This window comes from Pipistrellus kuhlii, unplaced genomic scaffold (genome assembly GCF_014108245.1).
Source record: "Pipistrellus kuhlii isolate mPipKuh1 unplaced genomic scaffold, mPipKuh1.p scaffold_m20_p_5, whole genome shotgun sequence".
NCBI lineage: Eukaryota > Metazoa > Chordata > Mammalia > Chiroptera > Vespertilionidae > Pipistrellus > Pipistrellus kuhlii.
In genome coordinates this window covers 6920454-6942126 of record NW_023425551.1, presented here as the reverse complement: position 1 = coordinate 6942126, position 21673 = coordinate 6920454, and the positions used below count along the sequence as shown (strand labels likewise).

Here is a 21673-nt window from a genome sequence, read left to right as displayed (position 1 = left end):
TGTAGAGATAGAAGGAACAAAAAAACAAAAACAAACAAGCAAAAAAAAAACACCAAAAAAAAAAAAACCAACCACAAACAAATAAAAAAATTTTTAAAAAACCACAGAAAATAGAGACAGGGAAAATAGTGATACAAGACATGAAATGAAAGAGGAGGGAGAAGGTAGAACTTCTGCTAGAACTTATTTGTTAGAACTTATATGAGGAAAGCCACTGTGCTGTGCACTTTGCTTATGTTTCAATATTTAATCCTTACAACAGCTCTATGAGGTGGCTACTATGTGCAGACAAATGGCACTACAAATAGTAATTTTTGCACAGCTATTAAATAACAGGACCAAGATTCAAATGGTGATATAACTCCAAATTCCATTGTGTTTTAATAAGACAAATATGGGCATCACCATCAGTGAAATTTCAAAAAAAACACACAAAAAAACAAACAAAAAAACCACATTGGCACAATTATCAGACAATTTGATTTTGAAATGGAGTTTTGCATGGACTTTTGTAAACACATAATAGGAGAGAGAAAAAATAAAGGAATTACACTGAAACTCCATCATCATCAGAATAAAGTATGTGTTAAGCAACTTGAATTAGGAGAGGTGTTATAATCAAGGTTTTGTTTTGTTTTTTAAATATATTTTATTGATTTTTTTTTTTTTTTTTTTTTTTACAGAGAGGAAGGGAGAGGGATAGAGAGCTAGAAACATGGGTCAGCTGCCTCCTGCACGCCCCCTCCTGGGGATGTGCCCACAACCAAGGTTTGTGCCCCCGACCTGAATCGAACCTGGGACCCCTCAGTCCACAGGCCGACGCTCTATCCACTGAGCCACACCGGTTTCAGCTCAAGGTTTTAATTCAATGCCTCCCGCTGTGCTTTCCTCATTAGCCTCATCCGCCTGGCCTCCGAGGAAGCTATAGTGACCTTGCAAGTCTTCGCCCACACAGAGAAGACTGGGTGCCGAGATGTCCCTCCAGTCCTGACAGGAAGGAATGCGGATGTGTTTGACATCCTCACTTCCAGGAACAAAGCCAAAGAGTTTCCTCAGGCGCTGCGTGATGAGGAGGCGTGCGTGCTGCTCGGCCGCTTGCTCAAAGAGCTCCTTCTCTTTGCGGAGGTGGGTGGTCCAGTAGCAGTGCTGCCGAGGGGTGAGGGGAGAGCAGCACCTCACCACGCAGCAGGACACGAGGCTAAGGACGGTTGCCAAGGTGATCAAAATCCAGCCCAGCATCTTCATGTAATTATTTAAAAGGAAAACAGAAAGCATCAATGCTTCGAATATTCAAGAAATAGCCAGGGTAGGAGGGATTCCCACAAAACAGGTCCCAACTGTGGACAAGGTATTTGTTTTCTAGTTTTTAACATACCAACAAGGTGATGATCATTTGATATGGATATGGATGGGAGGTACAGGCCCAACCATTTCAACTTGGTTTTTGGATTACAAAGGGTCTTGAATGCATCCTAAGTGTTGTCCCTGAAGCAGCAGATGCTATAACCCACCAGCTACCTTGCATAAAGGTACATAAAGTACGTTCTTTGCATTTAGCTCAGCCTTACTTTTCAACCATCAGGTACAGGCCCATATATTCCCTGGGGGCTTACTTAGTGTTTGATGATGATGGTGATGAGAATGATACGATAGATAATAATGGTAGCCTCCTAAGGCGTCTTCAATGATGTGCCAAGTATTCATTAATATTTCTTCCTGAGTTGCTCTGTGCTTTTATTTTTTTATGACCAAAGAAGAAAGTCAATGAGCACACACTCATGTCCCTAAATGTATAACAATTTATTGTTTTCCTTTTCCTCTCCTTTCAAATAGTCATTTGCCGGCTAGTTTTACGACTTGTTTTTGAAATATGCTTTGAAAGGAAAATGAACTAGATTTTATTTGTAACTCGAGTTTCCACCATTGAAGATTGTTGTGAATGGCTGTTTTCTACTCTTACAATCCCCCCTTCCACACACACACACACACACACACACACACACACACTCCTTTAATTCTTCTTCTTTTCAATATTCAGCAGTTATTACATAGAGTGAGACACAAGTGTCAGACATTTGGGGAACCAGCAGTAGGCGGCCCTAGTCTGGAAGGTGAAGGTCTCTTCCACAGTTAGTTATGCACCAACAGGCCGGGGATTACAGTGTGCATGCTAAGATAGCTACCCTCCGTGGAGGCTAACACCTACAACGTACTCATCACAATGAAACTTGAGAGAGGCCAGCATGGTGGAGGAAAGGCCATCTCAGACGCCCATTAATTTATCAGCTGTTATTTATTGAGCCTCAGGCTGACCTCTCCCATGTGCTGTGCATGGTGCTTGGTGGTGAGTAATTTAAGGTACCTTCAGTCTCTCTGCAGTCTTTAAGCCCAAAGAGAGAGACAAAAGAACAATCCAAGAAATATAGCGAGATGGGTCATTTTTTTTGATACGTGTGAACACAGGGTTTGGGGGGAGCACAACGGAAGAGAAATGAACTTGTTTCAAGGAGAAGAGTATCAGGGAATGCCTCTCAGAGGAGGTGATGTTCACACGTAAATCATTAAGAGAGGAGTTCAGCAGATGTAAGACGTTGAGGAGAGTTCCGATCAGGGAATAAGAGAAAAATAAGAGCATGAAGAGTTGGGGAAACCTCACAAGGGGGGATTCTCAGGGTTCTAGGAGACAGATGGGAAAGACAGGCCTTCCTCCCACTCCCTCATCCCACTTCTCACACAAACCTGTCTAAGGAAGCTTCATTTAAGACCATCGTTGTTGTTTATTTTTAATTATATTTAAGCTTCCTGTAATTTTAGATATCTTTATAAGAATTCATATTTAAGGATATATATGTAGCAAGATAAAATGTAGTCCTATGTTAATAATAATTTTAATAACAATATCTAAAATTCATTGTTTTTACAGATAGAGATTCTGGACACAGTACTGAGCGCTTTCGATACATTAGCTGACCTGTTCCTCACACTGACCCTATGCAGTTGATCCCATTACTATCCCCATTTTACATCTGAGAAAAGTGAAGCATGGATAAGTTACCTAAGGTTTTACAGGTCACTAAACAGCAAAACAAGACTCAACCCCAGGTCTGTGATTCCAAAGCCCAATATCCTAACTGAATTTACATGATTGACACCTAGTTTGTGTCCTATAAACAGACAATCTGAGAAGCAGCAGGATGTGAAATGTTTCCCACGATAGTTAATATAGGAGAGGCTAACAGAAGAAAAAAAAAGAAAGAAAGAAAGAAAAAAAATCAAGAACTTACCTGTGACTGGTATCTGTGCAGAAGCACTACTTCATCTCTTACCAGCATCATGTCAGATGGAGCTGATTGGGAGCATGGAAACCCAGCCAAGATCTCTTCTCGTTTGCTGGCACTGATGTTGTTAAACACTGGGTAAGGGTCCACAGTTGCAAATTCACTTGCTGCACACTCGTAGTCGGTGCCTGTCATCAGGGTGGCCACCAGCCATGTCAGTGGAGCCACCAGTGCCCTGCCGGTGATGCTGAAGAAGTGGAGGCAAGCCAGCTTGCGCTCCAGGAGGCCGATTCTCCGGTGTGGAGGGGCACATTGGCAGCAGTAGTCCCTCGAAATGGTCCACATCTGGCTTCTCAGAGCATAGCCAGCAGCCAGCAGGATCAGGGCAGGAATGACTAGGAAAGCAGAACCATAGTAGAAGTTTTTCCCAGCCTGACACGGACATCTGAAGGTGAAAGAGGAGAACAGTTGCTGCCCAACAAGCGTCAAAACAGCGATTAAAGAATTGGTCCATGTTCCACTTCTCTGCAGAGAAGACACGATGCTGCTGAGAGCGGGGCCCATCATTGGGAAGCTCTTCCACGGATCAGCTCGGAGCCCTTTCTGATCACTAGACTTCTCGAGCTGGAACCATTTTATGGGGTCTTACTGGTTGGACTGGTTGTGTCAGTCATGCTGAAAGGATGCTAGCATCTCTCCTTGTGCACTTGGGAGTCTAACCTAATAAATGCGCTTCATTCTGATGACAGCTGGGAGAAATTGAAAGAGGCTTCCTCTGGTATGAGAGGAGGAATAGCTTCTTTAGTGTATCTGCCTACTGAGGAGAGGATGGCTTGCTTACAAAGCAAACTGCTGCCATCATTCCACGTGCTGACACAAAACGCTCAGCACCAGCAAATAAAGCAGGGGAAGCAAAACAGAGAACGTTCTTACCTTTCTGCTAGTTCAGGATATGGCCTAAAAAGTGATGGAAATTATAAAAAAAAACTAAAGTGATCCAAAATTCACAGCTGTCTGGAGTGTCCATAATCCTAGAGTTCTGCCAGAAGGTTCCAAAAACTTTCCCAAAAAGAGCAAAACAAAGTTTGGGTACCGCTAAAGCCGAATCACAACAAAAGCATCCTAACTTTGCATAAAAATCTATTTGGATTGACAGAATCTAATGTAATAATGTGCTGCTTTATAAATTAAGTTGTAAATTTATTTATATAATGTATTTTGTTCTATGGAAATGTAATATTTGGGTATTAATAAAATTACATATCTATAAAGAAAAGATAAAAATAATCATTTTTTATAACTCCTATATAAATAGGCACTTGACTAGGCTTGGTTGGGCTTACAAAAAGTAAATAAGATATAAGTTTCTGTTTTTCAAAGAAACTCTCAACTGGACATGCCTAAACATAATGCTGAGAAATTCATCCAAAGTGCAATACAAAAAAAGAAATAACATATTAAAAAAAAAAAAAAGAAAGAAAATAGAAGACAAATTAAGCAACCCCATGATCTTTTATTTGAAGAGAAATGAGAATTTTGCAAAATCAAAGAAAGTTCTCACATCAGAATGGTGTTAGATGTTATGAACAGTGTAAAGATAAATCCACATATAGACATGCCATAGTAAAACCGCAAAATGTGGACAATGAAGAGACATTCTTAAAAGCCAGCGGAAGGAGGAGATACATAACCCATGAAAGACAGACAATAGACTAGCAGGAAACTCTAATCAGCAACAACAGAGACTAGAGACAACATATGCAGAGTAACAATGCCAGGTAAACTGTCACTCAAGACAAAGCGAAAGAAAAATACCTAAAACTAAGACAATTTGCTGCCCACAGAACCTCAGTAAAAGGATTGTTAACATATATTTTCAGCTAGGAGAAAATGAACTCTGAGGAAAGAATGGAGTAAAAAATAATGATGACTACCAATATGATATTCTTTTTTAAAAATATATTTTATTGATTTTTTACAGAGAGGAAGGGAGAAAGATAGAGAGTTAGAAACATCGATGAGAGAGAAACATTGATCAGCTGCCTCCTGCACACCCCCCACTGGGGATGTGCCCACAACCAAGGTACATGCCCTTGACCAGAATCGAACCCGGGTTCTTTCAGTCCACAGGCTGACGCTCTATCCACTGAGCCAAACCGGTTTCGGCCAAATATGATATTCTCAAGATGTTCCTTTAATTATAAGATATAGAAATAACTATTTTTTCATTTAAAAGAAACAACTGAGACAACACATGGCTGTAATAATATATGACTGCTAAAATAGCCAAAATAAAAAATACTGGCCATACCAAATGTTGGTGAGGATTGCAGAGTAACTGCAACCCTCAGACACTGATGGTAAGAATGTAAAATAGGAAAACTGCAGTATTTTTAAAAGTTAACTCTACATCCACTGTATAACACTCATTTATCTCCTAGGTATTTGCTCAAGAGAATGAAAGCATATGTCCACAGGAAAACTTGCACAGGAATGACCATAGCTGTTTTACTTACAATAGCTGCAAACTGGAAATAACACAATAACAAGAATGAATTCAAAATCATTTCCTAAATAAAAAACTCAAGGGAAGGGATACATAATGTGTGACTATATAACATTCTAAAAAGTGTAACTTAATCTGTGCTGACAGAAAATAGACCAGCACTTGCGGAGGCAATGGGGGAAGAGAAATGGGAAGAGAGATTGCCAAGAGGCATGAGAAAGCTTGGGGGCATTGTATCCATTTGTACCGCCAGGATTTCAATTTATGGAGATGACTGCGTGATGACACAGAGAGGCCAATACCACGGAGAAAAGAATTTATTACTTACATTCACCAAGAGAAAGGGGATGCCAGGCCACCCACAGCCACAGGGAGAAACACCAAGTTTGGAGTGGAAAGCTTAGGCCAGAGCTTTCACTGGGGTTTCCATGGGAGAGGGAAGATAGGGCAGAGAAGCCAGCCTAGGGCTGGGTAGTTCAAAGAATCCTGGCGGGTTTGGGCACCGGGGCTGTCACTACTTGTCTGGTACCAGGACCTGGGTTGATTCCGGGTAGGGGAAATATTGGCTTGTTGTATGACAGAGAGAAGGTGCCTCAGAGTATGGGCTCTGTGTCCCACAGGAGATAGAAATGACTGCCTATTAGTGCGGCCCTGTAATTAATGGATGCTAAATAGTCAAAGAATCTAAAATAACACAATTAAAACAGAGTGATGGAAATGTCAATTATATTGATTGATTTGATGGCTTCACGGTTGCATACGTAGGTCAAAACTCATCAAATTGTATATCATACCTTAATACAGGAGTAAAATTTTAAGTAGAATTATTAAACAATAGAAATACAGTCTAAAAAACAGAAAAAAAGAGAATATTGATAGGAAAATAGATAATAAATAAAGGAGAAAGGATGGTAAAAAGAAAACACAAAAATAATGGTAGGAGTGAGACCAAACACACCAATTTCCACGATAAAAAAATTAAATAGCTAACAATTAATTAATGATTGCTTACTCTATAGTAGGCATTATTCTAAGAACTTTATCTTATTTACCCTCCACAATCACCCTATGATGAAGTCCTAGTACTAACCTCAACTTTTTTTTTTTTTAACCAATGAGAAAACTGAGGTACTGTATAGAGAGATTAAGGAAATTGTACATGGGACACACAGAATAGAAGAACCAAGATAGGACCCAGGTGGTCTGGATAATGCTGTTTAACTGCCACATCAGAGCTGGTGTAAACTTACTTGTAGAGTGATTTAAAAATGTCCATGCTACTTACAAGCAAAGTATCTAAAACTAGGCCACACATAAAGCATGAAAAATCATAAGCTCCTTGAAAGATGTATAGTAGCTGTGTTGTAGGCTGTTGGACAGACATGAACAGAGCAAGGACCATGGGCCAGGTCCGGAAGGTCATCAGGGTGGGAAAGCCCCAGCTTGTAGGGTGGGACCTAGCCCCCAGGGTGATTGGACCTCCTGACCTCCCCTCCCTAGAGATAGCATCTATTGTAGATCCTAGTTGTATTTCAGCTCCAGGCCCAGATAAACAATAAAACCTGCCAAGGCTGATGTCTGAACCAGCTACATGGAATAATGTCCCCTTGCCCTGCTGCCAGCCAATCCATCAGTGGAGACCACTACCCAGAAAGGACACTCCTGGAAAGCTGCTCAATAGTCTAGGGTAGGGGTGTCGAACTCAATCAGAGAAGGGGCCAAAATCTAAAATCCAGCCTAAATCGCGGGCCGAATGGTTTACTGAACAGTCATAAACTGTCATTGTGATGGAAACGCAGCGGAGTGCAGTGATGACAGCGCGGTGCGGGCCACATTGCAAGGCCTGGCGGGACGGATTTGGCCCGCGGGCCTTGTGTTTGACACATGTGGTCTAGGGCAATGGTCGGCAAACTCATTAGTCAACAGAGCCAAATAGCAACAGTACAACGATTGAAATTTCTTTTGAGAGCTAAAATTTTTTAACTTAAACTTCTTCTAGCACCACTTCTTCAAAATAGACTCACCCAGGCCATAGTATTTTGTGGAAGAGACACACTCAAGGGGCCAAAGAGCCGCATGTGGCTTGCGAGCTGCAGTTTGCCGACCAGGAGTCTATTGAGATTTCCCCCTGGGGCCTCCCCTAAGATCTCCACCCTTAGAGGCCTTTGGACAGAGGAGCCAGAGTGCTCTTCCTCCCGGGAGCTCACCTTTCCTTCCCTTTCCCCCTCTCTGGAGGCCCCATTACCCTCCTCACTCTGAAGCTCCAGGAGCCTTCCTGTACCTCTAGAGCTTGTTTCTTAAGCCCCTTTCTTCTAGGAATTGCATTTTCTATCTCTGTCATTTACCCAGTAAATGCTCTCTTTCAATTTGGGTCTGGACTCCGAGTTCTTTCCTAGCCAGAACCCAAGTACGGGTTTGGTCTGACTTCACCGGACTCACACCTGGTGCCATTCCCGCTGCCTACGAGAGCTGGACGTGGCTTCGCCCTGTCTGGGGGTTTGTGGATGATCTCAGAGGGTGATTATATGGCGGACGGGTTAGTACATTTTCTCTTTTAGCTTCTCTACTCAGCTGCCCATGTACCTGCCAAAAAACAGCCTAGGGGAGTTGGCCAGTTCACCATTTACTTGGGTGGATTGACACTGCAGTGCAGCTACAATGAGCCTGAAGAATGCGTCTTATTTTCAAACTCAGTCCAAATTCAGGCCTAGGACACTGAGAGAACTCTGAATAAAAGAGGAGAAACTGCCGGGACTGGTTTGGCTCAGTGGATAGAGCGTCAGCCTGCAGACTGGAAGGTCCCAGGTTTGATTCTGGTCGGGGGCATGTGCCTTGGTTGTCATCGATGTTTCTTTCTATCCCTCTCTCTTCCTCTCTGTGAAAAATCAATAAAATAGATTTATTTTTTTTTAAAAAGAGGAGAAACTTATGCGTTACTTTGAAATGACTCTTGTTTCTAGTTTGCTGCCAGCACAGTCATTATAGATCGTGTTCATGTTTGAATTAACCTCCCCTGTTTAAATGAAGATCCAAGTGAGCCTTGTGTGCCCCAGGCTACTCCTTTTTAAATAAACCCGAGTACCAAAGGTGCCGAACCCGGTAAGGTGTGACACCACCCCCACCAGCCCGACACTTGATATCATTTGCACCTGTTAGGGCAACTGCATTCCACAGTCTGGAGACCAGCAAACCCCTGTCCTGGAGGCCATGCCTCCCACTGAGCGTGTGCAGCCTGTGCTTTTGTCCAGTAGCCCTGGCAGGGCCTTGTGAAGCCCGGCGGTCCGGCTGCAGGGCTGGGGAGAAGTGAGGCCCACCGTCGGCCGGAAGAAGAGCAGAACTTCATCATGATGTCCATTCTCATGGTGGCCCTGTGGTCATCATAACACACCTTTAGAGTTTTGTAAAATTGATTCCCGTACCATCTCTCCCCTCTCACCAAGTACACAGGACTTGTGTATGCTTTTTGCGGGGATCTCTCCTGCAGAAGCCAGAATTGCCCCATTCTGGGCCCATCAGTTTGCTGTCACCATACCTTAGTAGCTTTTGTCATTCTACCCCTAAAATATTTTTGTAACGTAGTTACAGTGTGCGCAGTAAAAAATAAAAAATAAAATAAATTAAAAAAAGTTTTTAAAATTTGGAATCACCAAATTTAGCCTAATTTTTGTTGCCTACTACTGAGCTAACATGGAATAAATGTTCTACCCTCTCTGACTTAGATGCCTATCCTATAACATGGTATTGATTACCATGCTGACTACTTCTCAGACTGTAAGTTGAATGAAAATGAGATAAAGAACATGAAAACCATGTTGTAAAGGTAAAGTTTCTATATAAAAAGGTGCTATTAAACTGCTATTGAAAAGCGCCCCCACACTATGACCCATCAACACGGATTTTCCTGAGAATGGGGTCATAGAACAAAGGTATTCATGGAAATACTTCAAATATTGTAGAATCCCATTCAATATATTCCACTTCAAGAATAATCCTGAGTAATTATTGTTTATATAGTGCATTGTAATGTGCTTTATAGTGTACATTATCTCTTTGATACTCACAATTATTCTGTGAGGTGGGCATTATTATTGCCATTCTGCGAATGTGGAAACAGCCAGAGAGCAATAAAATGGCTTGCTCAAGTCACAGAGCCAGGAAGTGGTAGGACTGCAGCTTAGCCTGAGCCTCCCAAACCTTCCTAGGCTCTTTCAACTATGCCATGCTCGTCTTCAAAGTCGTCAGCAGTCTGTCACTTTATAGCAAGAACTTTCCAGAACACATAGGGCTAATTGACTCACGCTGTATGAAGTAAGAGGCTACTTTCTTAAATTGAGTCGTATGCTTTTATTTCTGGAAACGTTTTGATCCTCCACACCCTGCAGTTGCCAAGATGAGAGGGATTCTTGTTTCAACTTTAACTATACAGTGTACTTGTGCATAAATAAAGAGAGCTTTCAATAGCCAACATCTTAGGGACTATCGAAAGGAAGCTAAGGGCTTGCTTTCTCTGCCAGGATCATCATACATTATTAAAGTGTAGAACACCCATTTTGAGCAACAGTTTTATAAGAAAATATCAGCACCCCAAATTCTATCTTTCCTTCAGCAACTTTTTATGGGTAAACAGTTACCAGGTGTATTTAAATTTTCTAATCACACAAGATGGGGTCTATGATACCCATTATTTGGGGGATCATGTAGAGTTGGTTAGGTCTGAACCCAGGATTTAGTGCCTATAGATTGCTGATCCTGTCTTGAGTTCATACAACAATCAATACAAGGACTGAATAATGCTAACATTTAGATCTATCTTGGATTGTGAGGGTTTCTGTTTGTGATTTTAAAACAATGCCTTGGCAGGAGAGCAAAACACCACTCTCCTTCTCCCTTGGGCTAAAGAATTTTCAGTAGATGGTGTTTCTGGTCTGACTTCCTACTCTCAGCTTTCATGCCCCTAGATTACAACTCACCCTCACAAGTGGAGCCGTGCTGACTTGATGGCTGGGAAAGTAGGCGGCTACAGCACAGGCCTGTTTATGACTGCCTCTTCAGCTCAGCAAGGAGCAAAAGCAGTGGAGGCGCAAGTTGCACTTGTGACTCAGAGCAAGGGGGGACTTGAGAACACAAAACACAGCCAAAGCAAGGAAACCGAAGATCCCCTTCTTCATCCATCAAGCACTATGTCTCGCCCTGCACCCAGAAAACCAGAATACCACAAAATAGTAAGATCTTTTTATAAACATGTTCTCAAAGATATTTTATTCTAGTTCAGAGAATAAATGTTTTAAGTGACTTCTGATTTGTTTTGAAGGCGAAGCTATCAGTAGAGTTTTTCAGTGGAGTAAGGGAGTGTTTAGTGGAGGGAATCATAAATGACACCTCTGGGAATAGTTACAACAATCTCTTACATACCGTATCAGAATGATAGATTCTTATATAGTCCAGGGTCTTCTTTCAGTGAGATCTACAAAAGTGTCAAATGTTTCTTGTCTCTGACAGAAAATGTAAAAAGATTAAGCAAAAAAAAAAAAAAAAAAAATTATTTTGTATTTCATACTTGTCATTTGCTGTATTTTGTACTTCAGGAGATAGAAAATGAAATGCATAGAAAACAGTTATTATATATTAAATTAAATAGAACTAGAGGATCAAAACACTCAGGATTAAAAGATTGCTTTTAAACATGGATTTCCTAGTTAGACGCAGGGGATTATCGTTGTAATTTGGTATGTATTATTATCTTGTCTACATATTCCTAGTTGAGACTTATTTTTAAAACTCAGTTATTTGCAGATTAGATTTAGATATTTTTCTTTAATCCTCTCTTATAGTTTTAGGCATTCACAAGTTATATATGTGAAAGCTCATCATTAAGTTTAAAGCTTTGTTATTTCTCTCAAGAGACTGATGGGCATTGCTTAAAATTAAGTAATTTCATCCATGGGTACTTAAAATTGTGTGACTAACCCAGGAACAGCCCAGTTTGAAATGTCTACAGATGCCCCCTCTGTCATTCCAGGATCTTGATTTATTTTTATTGGGGCTCTCAATTGCTAAAAAATATTGTACATCATCATATTGTACTTGCATCATTTGATAAAAATTCATATTTATCCTGATATCTCCAAGACCTCCTGAAATAGTTAATGGTATTATATTTTTCAAATATGAAAAACGATTATTTTTAAAATTGATGAAGTTATATTGACATTCTTTGTGATAAATTGTATGGATTTGAGACTCAACTGGATATGTAGTTCAAGATTCAGCCTTTGCCCATGAAGCAGAATGGAGAAAACTGGCCTTTATTGAACTTAAAACACAGCTGGAAGTAAAATATAGTTTTTACTCACTTACCATGATGAGAGATTGGCAGAGAGAAAAGAAAAAGAAAATGTCATTATTTCAGTTTGGCCTTTATAAATGGACACACTGCTGAGGATATAGTATGTATTTTTATTTTTGCTAGTGATAATAACTATGTCTTCACACTCCCTTCCCTTTCCCCTTCCCCTTTGCATATTTTTATGATTTAATATTGGCACATAGCAGTAATTTACTTTCTGCTGTGGTTTCTTATATACTAATCAGAAATGTATTAATATAAGCATTTCTTGTGACATATGATTAGGTTCTTGAAAATTTTAAATAAGAACAAAATTCAGAATGAGTACATGATGACCCTTCCATAACTTGTTTAACAATATTTTTGTTCAAATCTCTTGCTTTACATCTTTTCTTTCCTGGTAGAAATATTAATGTATTTATTATTTTCTTATACCCAAATTATATATATTAGTGTCCTTAATGTATATAATATATTTCTACATATATTTATGATATTTTTATTTATATTTCCAACATAAACTATGTCCATATGTGCTGTATAATATTTAGATTCTATCCACTTAAAGTTATTTAGTGATAATAAATGTTCTACTTGACTAAAAACATTGTCATGATATAAACCAGTACGTAAGGTAGTAGACACTGATGGTATTGGGCCAATTTTGGAAGTATTTGGATCAAAATTATGTAATATTTTATAGAATCCCCTTTGTTGAATAAACAATTTTACTGGTTTGTTGAGACATTCCTGTCCATGATTAAAAGAAGAAATTAAATACGTATTACCAGGCCAGATTTTCCCCTGCAGGTTAGGCTCTCTATCCCAGACACCTGGCCTAGAGGCAAGGACATCTCTTCTAGCCTGGAATTCACATCTGACCTTTCATGAAAATAGATAATTATGCACAAGATAAGATTATTTTCAACAGCAATCCCTAGCACCTCTACCTCCCACCCACCTCTACTCCAAACATGCCTTCTTTGCTGCACTTCAGCGGTAGTTGCTATGTGGAGGGGGGACCTGCAGTCTCAGGCTTCATCCTGGCTCTGCCAGTTGCTGGCTAGTTGGGCAAATCATTCATTCCTCTGTAGGACTGAGAGCATTGGGATAAATTATCTCTAATACCCCCTTTCCATTCTTAGATCGTATTCATGGTAGACCCAACACAGAGACTTTCTAAATTGGATTGATGGTGCTTTATGTTGTTTCCCACATTTTCAACCTATCTATGTGAAACCAAACCTAAGTTATCTGCAGTTTCAGTTTTAATTTCACTCTGAATATAAGGCCTATTTTGGAAGTCTATAAGGAAAGTACAAGTTCTCTTTTTCCTTCTTCTTCTAAATATAAAGAACAAAGCCATAAATTTCCTGCTTCAGTTGGATTCATCCTGATAGTCTTCCTGGCAGGCCTGGAACCCATTAGGGAGTCTGCAGACTCAGGAGAAGTCTCACCCAGTTATTCCTCCAACCGGAAACATGGACAACACCTACTAAAGGCCATTCGAAAACGACAAGAATTTATACTAGCAATTAGTACTTCTTCAGAAACTTTCTCCATGAAAAGAATATTGCAAGTTATACAATACAAACAAATGCAGAGAAAGATTTCTTATGTTAAGAAATCAATTTTATTTCATAGCTCCCCCACTCCCTGCCGCCCTGAGCAATGTATGCCAATATGGGTAGAACAAAGGGGTGGAAAAGTGAACAGATTATCTGGAAGTCCAACTAAAGGCTAGAGCAATATGTTATCTATAACTGCCTATAACGTGAAACTACCCATTTTTCTCCAGAACAAAGATCTCTTTGTCCTAACCTATGGAGCTCTGGTTGCCCAACTGTGCAAGGATTATGAAAAAGATGAAGATGTGAATGCATATTTAGATAAAATGTAAGTAGATGCCTTTCATTCTTGTGGAATGTGCATTGTTTCTTAGCATCCTCTGCATGTTCGTCACCCTGCCTTCTCTTGCTCCATTCCACTGGCTCATCTTCTATGTCAGTAAATAACATCTTAAGGCTAGACATCATTTCTACCAGCTGCCATTTGGGTTGTCATAAAGTATAAGTAATGGGAAGGGACTTTTGTCCCCATGTAGATCAGGCATGGAATTGTTTTCTTTTTTAGTTGGAAATAATTTCTTTGCTAGCCATTTATAAGCAAAGGAAGTGGTAAACACTTTTTTCTTTTAACATGATGGATCATCAAATTTGATTTTTTTTCAGAAAGCTTTTGTTCTAACATAACTCCTACTATATATACGTGCTTACATAAGTATAGACCACCTGTGGAAGGATATGCAAAAAGCTACTATTGGACCCTTGCAGATGGCTCCATTGGTTGGAGCATTGTGGGGTACACCACAACGGTACAAGTTTGATCCTCAGTTGGGTCGCATGTTTCTCTCTCTCTTTCTCTTTCTCTTTTTTTCTCTCCTCTTTCTCCCCTCCCCTTTCCCTTCCACTCTGAAAAATCAATGGGGAAAATATCCTCAGGTGAGAATTAAAAAACAAAAAATACATATACATGCCCATAATAAAACCCTAATATGCAAATTGACCAAACAGCAGAACAACCTTTTGCTATGATGTGCACAGACCAATAGGGGGCAGATGCTCAATGCAGGAGCTGTCCTCTGGTGGTCAGTGCACTCCCACAGGAGGAGCACTGCTTAGCCAAAAGCTGGGCTCATGGCTGGTGAGCACAGCAGTGGTGGCAGGAGCCTCTCCCGCCTCCACAGCAGTACTACGGACTCCTCGGGATGTCTGCCTAAACTGGGGTCTCCCAAGGGGCCTGGACTGCAAGAGGGTTCGGGCCAGCCTAAGGGACCCCACTACCAGTGCATGAATGTGGTGCACTGAGCCTTTAGTATATATATTAGTGGAGCCCACTTCTTCCATTTTAAATAAAGCTCATTATTCTTGTCTTTATTAGTGGAGATTCTTTTTGCACAAATTCAGCCTTTAAATTTCTCAGAATAATCATGTGAACATTATGTTACTGCTCAATAATAAAATATCTGCCTGCCATAGCAGGGTAACTCAGTTGGAGTGTTGTCCTCATAGGCCAAGGTTTCAGGGCACATGCAAGAAACAACAAATGAATGCATAGATAAGTGAAATACCTTGTTTCCCTGAAAATAAGACAGTGTCTTATATTAATTTTTTCTCCCAAAGTTGTGCTAGGTCTTATTTTCAGGGGATGTCTTATTTTCAGGGAAACACGGTAGCAAATCAGTGTTTCTCTCTCTCCCTTCTTTTCTCTTTCTGAAGTTAGTAAATAAAAATAATAAAGTATCTATCAACATTTTTAAGCTTCTTAATTATAGATTCTGAAAAGGGCTCTAACAGGACAATGACAGGAAAATCTGTAGAAGATTTAATTAGACAGGTTGAATGGGAAATTTAGCTAGTTGAGTTGAACATTTTAGAGCTTTTAAAAAGGGTTCACTGTATTTTCAGTTGGAATACAGGGGGAGGGGAAACCCATAAAATAAATATTAAAGATTTTTTTCTCTCTGAAAACCTTGGTTTTTCTCCCTTTTTTATGTGCTTATTATTTTTTCCTATTAGGAAGTTCCTTTTCATTGTCCTTTATTTATTTTGATCCATGCACTTCTTTTTTCCTTTTCTTCTTCATTAATTAGGAGCACTGCCTCAGCTAAACTGTCAGTAAGAGTGGGAGCCGCGTAAGCTATTTTACATCCGAGTCCCACTGAAACAGGCCGTATAGCGTGCCCAGAAGTTATACCATTTTATTTAGCTTATGTTAGATTTGCATTGTTGTGGGCAACTTAGGTAGAAAATACAGAAACTCACTTATTTGACTAAAAAAAAAAAAAAAAATCTCTGGTTAGCTACTACTTGAGTGCACTTTTTTAACAAATATGAATGAAATATTAGTTAAAGAATATGTTTTGAGAGGCTGCCAAAAGGACTTGCTTTAAGAAAAACAGAAATTCACATTTGGACATCTTTAATAGCTTCTGCGTCTTACATTTTTAATTTGATATATAAGTAAACAAAACATCTACTTTGCAGAAGCATACCCTTTGACCAAAGCACTATATATATATATATATATATAAATGGCACTGACCATCACGTTATTGCTTCCCATCACTATTCCCAGTGGTCACGCCTGTGTGTATGCATAAAAATTAGAAGCACTGAAAACATTTTTTAAATCTTGGTACAACTATTTCCATAAAGTATACATTCTGTTTTTAAAAAGTCTACTCTGTGAGAACTTCCTCACTAGAACCACAAAACATTTTTCTTGAAAGGCAAGTAAGCTAAATTTAATATTGCCATCCACTCGGAAAAATTAATAGAATGTCGCGAGATTTGGTGAATTCATGAGCACTCTCACATCAAATCTGCCTCTACCTTTCTTAGACCCTCTGGAGCAATTATTGCCTCTACAAACTTCGGTGTCTTTATCCTGCTGGGTGTTCTGTGGCTCCATTCAAATAGTTTCTGTGCTGGTTTATGCACACATCGCTGTGAAATGAAAAGCCCAGTTTTGCGTCAGTGGTTTGGCAAAGGAAGTCTTGTTCTTCTTTATTTCCACCAGGAAGGTCATATTTCCTCAACTACATTGGAAGTTCCTGGGCTGATCTCGCGGAAGGTGTCTGCTAGCCATCGTAGCCACACACTCAGATCACATCTCAATAAAATGCTTTCACAATTGTACTGCAAGTACTGCTCACGCTGTTTGTGGTGAGGTAGAGCTAAGACAAATACTTTCTCCCAAGTCCCACAGGTCCACTTTCCCTGAAATGAAAAATAAATTTTCTGAATGTGGCTCTTGTTTCTCTTCATGAAAACTCAGTTCTGTTGACATCTACACTAAGCAACAGAAATTGATTTCTCTGTCTCCTTCATCCTCTCCTTCTACAGCCCACCCCGGGCATGCCTGCCATCCTACCAGAATAACTCCGCTAAGAGGAGAGTGAGCATCTGGGTACCATGCCTGCAGCAGACAAGTTAGCTGGCCCTCATTCTCAATAGCTAATGAGGAGAAATTTAGTTGCTAATGAGAAACATTAGGCCGCAAACACCAACCAACCTTATTTACTTACCTTTAGTGGGCAAAGCCAAGTTTGGGCCATCCCTGACTCCTCCAATTCCTTTGCTGGTAGATTAGTTAATAGTCCCTGGATGTGTTGCTCCTTTCTTTCTTCCCTCCTTCCTTCCTTCCTTCCTTCCTTCCTTCCTTCCTTCCTTCCTTCCTTCCTTCCTTCCTTCCTTCCTTCCTTCCTTCTTTCCTTCCTTCCTTCCTTCCTCTCTCTCTCCCTCTCCCTCTTTCTCTTTTATTCTTTCTTCCTTTCTTCAGAGAGAGGAGAGAGGAGAGAGAGACACACAGAAAGAGGAAGGGAGGGAGAGAAAGACAGAATAGATTTGTTGTTCCACTTATTTATGCATTCATTGGTTGATTCTTGTATGTGCCCTGACTGGAGATGGAACTTGCAACCTAGGTATATCAGGACAATTCTCTACCCAACTGAGCTACCTGGCCAGGGCCTTGTTGCCGTCTCTTTCTGTGGCCTGTGGGACCAATGAGAAGCCCACTGTTAAATAGCCATTTGCCTTGTCACGTTAGGTTTAGTTTGTAATCCAGTTGGCAAGAACTCACTAGATGAATCCATTCTTAAACACTGACAAACTTAGCACTAAGTACTCAAATATTATTTCCAGACCACAGTCTTTCCTTCATCCACAGGGGATACGGCATTGGAACGCGGCTGGTGGAAGACTTTCTGGCTCGATCTTGTGTGGGACGATGCCACAGTTATTCAGAAATTACCGACATAATTGCCCAGGTAAGAGCATTTTAAGCTCTGTCAATATGTTTTGAAGCCCTTTGATGCGTCCTGAGTGTGGTGGTTTTCTGCTCTGATTGAAGAGGTTCCATCTGTATCCATTATTAGGTGCGAAGAGAGAGGATTCCGATCAAAAAGCATTTTATTTCAGCACTAAGATAAAGCTATTGTGAACACAGATAAATGCTTCCAGGCATTTAAGCATCTATCGATTTTTCTGGCCAAATGGTATGTGTCCCACACTGGGGAAAATGTTTTGAGAAGGTAAACAGAAGGGGAGTGTAATAAGGCAGCCTCATAGTACACAGGCCCAGAACCAGTTTCTTTATGGAATCATTTTCAGCAGTGGAAGGAGGTACTTTTGCCTGTGTCAGAGAACACTGTAAGCCATTTCATTCCAGGACACATGTTTTCCCAAGAGGAAAAGAAAGCTTCCTATAAATGTATGTGCTCTGAGAACTTTCACAGCCCTGAGAGGCAGCTTGGAATCATCTGGGACCAGATCACGTTTCCAATATAAGATGAGAGTGGGAAATTCATCCTTAGCCAGAATTCCTTGCCTTGTTCATTTGTGAGATCTAGAAAGTATGCATGGGTAAGAGATATTTATGCGGTCCTGCCTAAATATGAATAAATGAGTCCTGCCTAGATATGAATGCTGCCTCCACATTTTCACAACTTTTCTGAAATCATTTATTAGTTTTAGTAGTTTCTGTGTGTGTGTGTGTGTGTGTGTGTGTGTGTGTGTAGTCGTTAGGATTTTCTAAATATAAGACCAGCGTTTTTCAACCGCTGTTCCGCGGCACACTAGTGTGCCGCGAGATGTTGCCTGGTGTGCCGTAGGTGCAGACAAGACAAGAATTTTATAATTTTTCACTATTTTGTTTACTTAATATTTCATAATAAAGTAATTATAAAATACTTTCTTTGTGTTTATTTGATTCCTATTCAAGAGAATTACTTTATATATAGTCAATATAGGCACAGAGTTAAATTTTTTAACATTTTCTAATGGTGGTGTGCCTCGTGATTTTTTTCATGAAACAAGTGTGCCTTTGCCCAAAAAAGATTGAAAAACACTGTATAAGACCATAACATCTGCAAAAAGATAATTTTTCATATTTCTTTCCAATGTGGATGCCTTTTATTTCTTTTGTCTTACCTACTTGATTTGCTTAGGACTCCCAATACTGTGTGAAGTAGGAGTGAAGTTCGCAATTTTTCACCATTGGATATAGCAAGGGGGAAAGGATGATCTCTTTTACAAATGGTTCTGGGAAAACTGGATGTCCACACACAAAAGAATGGAGTTGGACCCCCATTCCAGAGTTTATGCAAAAATCAACTCAAAATGGGTTCAAAACTTCCACTCTTATTGCAAGCTTCCTTATCAATGAAAGCTTATTCTGCCATCCTTACTCTTCTCTTGTGCAGAGGCGTTGGCTCCTGGTCTTCGCACTTTCCTTCAAAGGCCTGGTTTCCTCCCCCTTAATAATTCTCACTTCTCTAGCAAAATATTCTTTCACATGTGGGAATGATGTCACCCGATTCAGGAGCATTTGAACACAGATGAAGGGTCAGGTTTTAGTTAGGTCTTCACCACCGATGCTTTGCTAATAATTAGCTTTCATCCAAAGGGCTGGCCTTTGGCCGCATTGTCTCATCCATCCTTTAGTCTCTGCTCAGAGGCGGCGGAGGTCAGATGGTAGAATCAGTTTTATGAGAAGTGGGCAAGATCAGAGGAGGCTCAGTGCTGCCTGTGGAGCATAGCAGGGACAGCAGGAGAACCTGACGGTTGTGACTTGTTTGGCCGCCCTCCCAGACCATGAACACTAGCATTATCCTTGTTGAGTACTTCGCATTGCATATCGTGACCTCCACAGAACTCGCGATCTCTGTCCTGGGTCCAGAGAAGGAGAGGGAAGCAGAGAAAGGAGAAACCCGTGTCCCGATGAGTGAAGTGAGTCACCTAAGAGCTAGTTAGTGAAAGACTGCCTGTAGGAACAGGTCTCCTGGTCTCATGCTCTGCTCTACACTCCTCTGCCTCTGGAGCAGACAATCATGTAACTTCATATATTACTAACACCGCCTCTCTCGTTTTCCTCACTTTGCCTTTTCCAAAGGGAAAGTAACTATCCCGAAGCTTCTGACAATTTTTTTTTTTTTTGGACAGGCTTTAGACCTCAAATTGCACCATCTAGTGGTATAAAAACAAATCCCATGGCAAAGACTCTTCAGGCAGCCTTATATTTCATATAAAAAAGGGATGGCAAGCTAATTCTAAAGCCACCGTCCTGCAACATTAAAAGGAATTTATCTTAGTTTTTCAATTATAATTCACATTCAATACTATTTTCTTTTAGTTTCAGGGTATTATCCATTAAAGTTATCTTTCATTTCTGGGAAATTTCATTTCCCCATGATATCTATAAGTTTTTCAAAGGGGAGAATGATTCCAGGTATTCTTAGGGTTTGGCCCACTAGAATATTGTAGACATATGTTACATATTACTGAAGTGAATTTAGAAAACGTTTGAAGATCTTACCACACATCTGTACACTGTTACTTTTCCTACTCTTTCCAGAAGAGGGCAGTAGTCCACATTCATCTCCAAATTAAAGTCTCCTACTCTTCCCCTCCCACTTTAAGGCCCATCACTGTCAGTGCCCTTATTTCAACAGTATTTACTATCGGGTCTAGTAATAATTAATGTCGTTTTTAAACATTCTTTTAAAATCTTGCTTGGCGTTGACTTGTATTGACATAACCTTTAAACACGTGGTATCTACAGAACGTGTGAAGTGCAATTAACAAGTTTTGCTTGAAAAAGTTTGTGTTTGGTTTGGTTTTTGTTGCAAAACTAGGGCTAAGAAGATGGCGGATGAAGAGCATATTCGGCACTGCATGCTTTACGAGTTCCAATTAGGAAGAAAAGCAAGTGAGGCTGCAAAAAACATCTGTAGTGCTCTTGGTCAAGGTGCAGTTAGCGCCAGAAAATGCTAGCGTTGGTTTGAGAAATTTCGCGAGGGAAATTTTTCGTTAGATGACAAGAGTGGTCGAGGCCGTGTGTCCAACTTTGATCAAGAAGCTCTTCAAGCTCTTTTGGTGCAAAATCCTCAAATTACCCAACAAGAGCTTGTGACAACTTTAAATTGTTCACACAAAACAATTTCCAATCAATTGCGTGCACTTGGCAAAGTCCAAAAGTTTGGAAAATGGGTTCCTCATGAGTTGACCGACAACAACCGTAATCAAAGAGTCACAATTTGCAGTTCGCTCCTCTCTCGTCAAAACCGTTTGCCGTTTTTAGAGCAAATTGTTACCGGAGATGAAGAATGGGTGCTGCATGTTAATTTGAAAAGGCGGCCTCAATGGTTGGACAAAAATGAGGCTCCACAGCCCACGCCAAAACCTGACTTGCATGCGAAAAAAGTGATGTTGTGTGTTTGGTGGAATTTTAAAGGAATTCTTCATTATGAACTTTTACCATCTACCCAAACCATTACAAGTGCAGTGTATAGTGCCCAATTGGAAAGGTTAGCCCAAGCTTTAAGAGAAAAAGAACCCGCGCTGATTAATCGGAAGGGCGTAATTCTTCACCACGATAACGCACGACCGCATACTGCAAGAATCACTGCTGAAAAACTGCGCCAATTGGAATGGGAAGTTCTCCCTCAACCTGCATATTCTCCTGATATTGCCCCTTCCGATT

At 40.3% G+C, this 21673-nt stretch overlaps 2 protein-coding genes across 4 annotated transcripts in view; one reads left to right on the top strand and one right to left on the bottom strand.

The window, feature by feature from the left end:
• TRAPPC3L (trafficking protein particle complex subunit 3L) overlaps positions 1–21673 on the top strand; it is a 47521-nt gene that overhangs the window by 5369 nt on the left and 20479 nt on the right. The window contains exons 2-4 of one of the 3 annotated variants that reach the window (XR_004983708.2): positions 897–1348; positions 2924–3102; positions 3175–3241. Coding sequence is in view for 1 of the 3 variants with exons in the window: in XM_045573339.1 (XP_045429295.1) it covers positions 14025–14026; positions 17861–17960 (102 nt within the window). In the remaining 2 variants the exon portion in view is untranslated. Of the gene's footprint in view, positions 1–896; positions 1349–2923; positions 3103–3174; positions 3242–13928; positions 14027–17860; positions 17961–21673 lie in introns of those variants that run through there. The other 2 variants (XR_006740096.1, XM_045573339.1) reach the window with 2 other exon arrangements.
• CALHM4 (calcium homeostasis modulator family member 4) lies at positions 853–3845 on the bottom strand. Its single transcript, XM_036414381.2, has 2 exons — positions 3285–3845; positions 853–1239 (listed from the first exon to the last, which is right to left on the bottom strand). Exons 1-2 carry the CDS (start codon positions 3843–3845, stop codon positions 853–855), a joined length of 948 nt encoding a protein of 315 aa, XP_036270274.1.

Coding starts and splice junctions, on each gene's coding strand:
- CALHM4 (XM_036414381.2), bottom strand. CDS start 3,845: ATGATGGGCCCCGCTCTCAGCAGCATCGTGTCTTCTCTGCAGAGAAGT. Junction 1,240..3,284: donor TGCACAGATACCAGTCACAG/GTAAGTTCTTGA, acceptor AATTACATGAAG/ATGCTGGGCTGGATTTTGAT.